This window comes from Echinops telfairi, unplaced genomic scaffold (genome assembly GCF_000313985.2).
Source record: "Echinops telfairi isolate 266 unplaced genomic scaffold, ASM31398v2 ScPeMD7_7459;HRSCAF=8497, whole genome shotgun sequence".
In the NCBI taxonomy this organism is placed as follows: Eukaryota; Metazoa; Chordata; class Mammalia; order Afrosoricida; family Tenrecidae; genus Echinops; species Echinops telfairi.
This window is the reverse complement of record NW_022111359.1, coordinates 7,207,808-7,213,706: the sequence shown is the minus strand read 5'-3', so window position 1 is coordinate 7,213,706 and position 5,899 is coordinate 7,207,808. Positions and strand designations below refer to the sequence as shown.

At 49.9% G+C, this 5,899-nt stretch overlaps 1 protein-coding gene across 1 annotated transcript in view; it reads right to left on the bottom strand.

Moving 5' to 3' along the window:
* Window positions 1-5,899, bottom strand: part of VAV1 (vav guanine nucleotide exchange factor 1) — a 98,455-nt gene that overhangs the window by 45,608 nt on the left and 46,948 nt on the right. The window contains exons 7-8 of the mRNA XM_013007647.1: window positions 4,196-4,264; window positions 446-549 (exon numbers count right to left, since the gene is read on the bottom strand). Of these exons, the coding sequence (XP_012863101.1) occupies window positions 446-549; window positions 4,196-4,264 (173 nt within the window). The remainder of the gene's footprint in view (window positions 1-445; window positions 550-4,195; window positions 4,265-5,899) is intronic.

Below are 5,899 nucleotides of genomic sequence, written 5' to 3'. Positions count from 1 at the left end.
CCAAACTGATGATGAGCGTCGTTGTTTTACCCCAATTCCTCAAACTTCTTTCCTACCTGACTTCTCTACTGGAGAGTGAAATGGCAAGTGATAGGGCTTGGCCCATAAAACAAAGTGCGACTGTGAGGAACGAAAAGGCAAAGAGGCAACCCAGGTATCATCTCACTTGACAGGATTGTCCCTCCAGACCATGATCCTCATCCTCCAAAGGGAGAGAACTAGTCCCAGGACCTGTGTCCCACGTGGATTCTGCACACGAGGAAGCCAGCGAGGGCAAGGCACTTCCCAGGGACACACAGCTCACGTGTGATGGAGCTGGGAACTGCACCAGAGACGGGCAGCCCCTTGCCCATGAGCACGCAGCTCACCATCATCCACCCCATCCAGTGGCCTCAGAGGACAAGATCTCTGGGGCACCCAGCCTAAGTTGGGGCGGGAGTCTCACCTCTCCTTGTACTTGAGGAAGACCTGGTAGAGGTTGGGAGCACTGGAGCTGGCCAGGGCTTCCCTCATCTCCTTCAGAAACTGGGTGTGCACTTGAAGCAGGTCCTGTAGGGAGGGAGGAATGAGGGCTGAAGCCAGGGGGCTGGGGTCCAGCAGGCCAGACGAAGAAGAGGTCATCCATCTACCTACCTGGTGTGAATTAAAAGGTGTCCCTCCCTCCCAAAAAAATGGGTGTCGGGAATCTCACCCCTCGACCTATGGAGGAACCCTGGGGGTACTATCAGGTAAGCGTTGGCCTATTAACCCGAAGATCAGTGGTTCAAACTCCCTCAGTTGCTTCTCTGGGGGAAATGAGGTTATCTACTCCGGTAAAGCTTTACACCCTCATTGACAGCACAGTTGTTTGGGTTTGTTTTGTTTTTCTCCAAAACCATTTTATTGGGAGCTAATACAGATCTTCCTCTATCCATAATGGGTGGGTGGTAGGGAACTGGTTACCAAACAGAATGCATTGGCGAGATGACTATAGATCCAGTGATAAGCCTGATTTGAACAGTTAAAACCTTGTCATTTGATCACCCCTCTGTTATACGTTGGGCCTGACAGCATAGGTTTTTTTTTTCTTTAAAGAGAAATAGCAATCATTGTGACAGGTTCCCCATTACTCATATACACACACACCCTTCACTTACCCTCCTAGTCTTGCTACTCTCGTTATTAGTCCTTAGGCGTTTATCTGTCCTGGATTCCCTGTGTTGGGAGCTCTTATCTTAACAGTGTACATGTTCTGATCTAGCCAGATTTTTAAAGTAGAATTGGGGTCATGATTTGGGCGGAGGGGAAGGAAGCATTAAAGAACTAGAGGAAAGTTGTGTGTTTCATCGGTGCTGTACTGCACCCTGACTGGCTCATCTCTTCCTGTGACCCATCTGTGAGGGGATGTCCAATGACTACAGATGGGTTTTGGGTCTCCACTCTGCACTCCCCCTCACTCACATCGATGTGATTTTTTTTGTTTGTTTTGGGTCTTTTATGCCTGATATCTGATTGAGATATAACCCCCTCCCAGGGGGAATGGACAACAGAAAAGTGGGTGAAGGGAGACAGCGGTCAGTGTTAGACATTAAAAAAAAAAAATTAATTTATAAATTATCCAGGGTTCATGAGGGAGGGAGGGTGGGGAAGGAAAGGGGGGAAAAGGAGCAAGATTGGAACCCTCATACACTGTAAAGCTGTACAACCACTGTGGAAAGCGGTGTGGCACTTCCTCAAACAACTGAGGCTAGAAATTCCATATGACCCGGCAATCCCTGCGCTGGGTACAACAGCCCCTGCAGGAGTAAGAGCCATAACGGAACTGATGTGGGCACACTCCTGTTCACTGTAGCACTTAATCACAATAGCTAGAAGGTGGAAACAAACTACATGCCCAGCAGTGGAAGGATGGTTACATGAATTCCAGTGCACGCTTACCACGGAATAGCACACACTATTAAAGAATGATGATGAAACTGTGAAACGCCTCATGACACAAACAGATTTTGAAGACATTGTGCTGAGTGAAATTAGTCCATCACAAATAGATAAGTATTGTATGAGAACATTATTAGAAAAGAAAAAGGAAAGAAAAAGAAAAGGGAAAAAAAGATAAATGGTTTCCCACACAGTGATTCAAGGATTATAGGTAATAAAATCCAAGAGCAGAGGAGGAAACTGTACTCAGGCGTCAATTCTGCTTTGCAGAAGGTTACGGGTGACACTGAAAGCCCAAATCCATCTGCAGAGTCACCACATGGGTCTGGTGAATCCCCTCTGACCGTTGACCGTGAATAGCCTTGCTATCAGGCAGAGTACGTTGGAAAGTGGACTACTGCAGAGGTAAAAAAAAAGAAAGCACTTTAACATTTGTTCTCCCTGTGAAACACTTTAAATGTGTTCTAGTTTGTGTTGTTTTCTGCTTTCTTTTAGATTGAGGTTTTATTTGTTGGTGGTGTTAGGTATCGTGTGGTTTGATTTGGTTTTGTACATTTTTCCTTAAATGAAATCCAGGATAGGGGAATCTATAGGGACAATCATTGGATTAATAGTTTCTTAGGGGTATGGCAGGGGAGGTTGGGGAAAATGGGGAGCTAATAATTATGAACACAAGTGTGAAGGCATGTTCTGAAACTGATTGTGGTGATGGCAACACGACCCATGTTAACATTTTTCACCCATCTGATGTGTAAGTTACATGTCAGTAAAATTGTTCTTTTTTTTTAAGATAAAGATTTTCCATGCCTAAAGAAACACACTTTGGGTGTGAAGGGAAGACATAGGTTAGGGGCAGACAGGTGTTAAGGTGGGTGACCGAGGAGATAGTATTCCTCAAGAGGGAGAAGAGTCATCGAGGAGGCAGCGCAAGCTATTGCAGGGTTTGATAAGTCGTTTTAAATTGTTGAACACGAAATTATCTGAAATGTAATCTCCCACCTAATTCACAATGAAAAGTTGTTGTTTTTTTAAAGGGGGGAAGGTGAGGGTTACAGCCTGGGAAACCAGGGTAACCATGCTTTGGAATCTACTTGATGGGGGTGAGATACCATGAAGGGAGTCACCCGTGGCACAAACCATGGACTGCCTGAGTACGCACCGCGCGGTTGGCAGTGGGAGCCCAATCAGAGGCACCTTGGAAGAAAGTCCTGGCTTCCACCGGGAGGTGCTGTGGTAGACAGGCCTGGCAACCGATGTCTAAAAGGCGACAGCCTTGGAAACTCCACGGAGTGACGTTCTCCTCTGACACACGTGGGGTCACCATGAGTCGGAATCGACTGGCAGGCCTGTGGACGTGGCCCCGTTGGGAAACAGGGTTTTCTTTGCGATGTTAATGAGGGTGAGACTTGAGCCTAACTGTTTCTGCGGCATCAAGCAAGCGGAGTAGGCACAGACCCGAACGGGCACTGGGGAAGATACAGCTAGGTGAGGGCCGCCCAGGAACACCGGGGTTACAGCCCCTGAAACAAGAGTCTTCCCAGGAGCTGACCGAGGGAGCACCTCCCCCTGGAGCCGATGCCCTGAATCCAGACTTCGAGCTTCCTAAACTGTTCTTCAGAGGAGACAAGACCAGAGGGCTCCTTCGAGGCAAGGATGGAGAGACTTCATCTCAAGTCCTTTGGGCATGTTGTCCATTGAGACCAGTCCCTGGAGAAGGACAGCGTGCTTGGGAAGGCAGCAGGGCAGCGGAAGAGAGGAAGGCCCTGGATGAGACGGATGGACACTGCGGCTGCAGGAATGGGCTCAGGCATACGAACAACTATGGGTGCTGTTTCCTTCTGTTATACATCAGGGCCCTGTGAGTCGGAACCGACCGGCGGCACCGGACAACCCCAGCAAGCTGTTCTTGAAAGCCAGGTTTCTGTTCTTTCAAGCCTCCTGCTTGTGGTGTGTCTGTGCGTTCCATAGAACTGTGCTACACAGGGTTCCAAGGCTGTGACCTTTCGGACGCAGATGGCCAGGCTTGTCTGCAGCAGCACTTCACGGGAGGTTTGAACGAACCTTTCAGCCAGTAGTCAAGCGCTTAGCCTTTTGAGCCACCTAGGGACTCTGCTACTGCTGTGACAGCTGCCCTACCAAACTGAGATGCCACCTTATGCCATGCAACCGATGCCCGCCCCCACCCCACCCCATATACACACACTCCAGGGCCAGGTGGGGCTGGTGGAAGGCCCTCTTCCGGGCAGAGACAAGGACCAAGGTCCAGGAAGGGGCTCACCTCGATGTTGGTAAAGATGGCCTCAATGTCCTGAGGTTTGAGGAACCTCTGCAAGGGCTTCATGAAGTGCTGCAGGGAAGGAGGGGAAAGGGGTGAGAGCAGGAGAGATCCCTTCCCTGCAGTCCAGCCCCAGGCGCACCCTGTCCTCACCCAGGACCAAGGAACAGAGACAGAAATAAGACAAAGAGATGGAGAAGGCTCCTACAAAAGCATGCACCCTACTGTCCGAGTCACAATCGCCATGAAGTGCAAGCAGCGCTAGCGTCCAACAGTAGACCGGCGGATGAACAAAACGCAGAACTCACACACAAGGGGCTATGGCTTTGCCATGAATAAGGAACGGAGGGCTGGCACAAGGTGCGGCGTGGATGAACCTTGGGGACATGACCCCGAGTGAACGAAGTCAGGCACACAGGACAAATACTGCATGGTTCTGTTTACAGGGAAGATCCAGCACAGGCAATCCACAGCGACAGGAAGTAGATTAGTGGTTGCCTAGGGATTGGAAGGGTAGCTCACACGTGAGTTGCTGTGAATGGGTGTGTGGGATTTCTTTTCCAAAACACTGCCATCGAGTCGATTCTGACTCAGATGGGTGACAAAAATGTTCTGGAAAGAGATCATCCACTTTGTGAATTATACTAAACAGCCTTGTGAAAATACTTTTTTTAAAAACGGAATGGAGAAAGAATTGTGTAGGACGTGAATTCTACCTTAATAAAACTGTTTTAACAGGGGCCCTGATAATGTGGATGCATTTAGCTGCTACCAAGAGATTAGGGATTCAAACCCACCCAGGGGGTTCACAAGAGACAAACCTAACAATCTGCCCCTGTAAAGGTTGTTGTTGTGTGCTGTGGAGGCGATCTTGTCTCACGGCGGGCCTGTAGAACAGAGTAGACCTGTCCCAGGAGGTTCCCTGGGCTAAACCTCCAATTGCCAGGATTGTTTTGCCCACAGATGTGTTGGTGGGTTAAACTATGGGTCTTCCTATTAGCAGACAAGCGCTTAACCATTGAGCTACCAGGGCTCGTCCCCATAAAGATGCCAACCTAGGCACCCCGCAGGGGCAGTTCAACTCTGTCCGGAGACGCATAGGGTTGCTGTGAATGGGAACCAGCTCAATGACGCCAGAGTGATGGAGAGAGGAAAGAGGGGCGATGGGAGAGCCCAAAACAGAGACAGACAGGAGGATGGAGTGAGGATACAGGCAAAGAAAAGACAGGGATCAAGAGACACAGAGGGAGAGAAAGACCAGCAGAGGGGAAAGGGGAGAGGCCCAGGGGGAAGCAGACAGAAGCAAAAACAGAGACTGGAGGAGGGATCAAGGGGGAAAGTCACCGGGAAAAGACAGAGACCCAGGGACATAAAGTAACGAGGACAGGGGGGTGGTCTCCTTGGCACAGGTGGGGCCTCTCAGCATGCTGAGGCAGGCAGGCGGACAGACAATCAGGCAAGCTGACAGACAAACAAGCAGGTAGACAAGTAGGCAGACAGACAGACAAGCAGGCAGACAGGCAGACAAGCAGGCAGGCAGGCATCTATGCAGGCAGACAGACAAGCAGGCAGGCAAGCATCCAGGCAGACAGACAGACAATCAGGCAGGCATCTAGGCAGGCAGGCAGACAGACAGACAGACAAGCAGGCAGGCAGGCAGGCAGGCAAGCATCCAGGCAGACAGACAAGCAGGTAGGCAGGCAGACA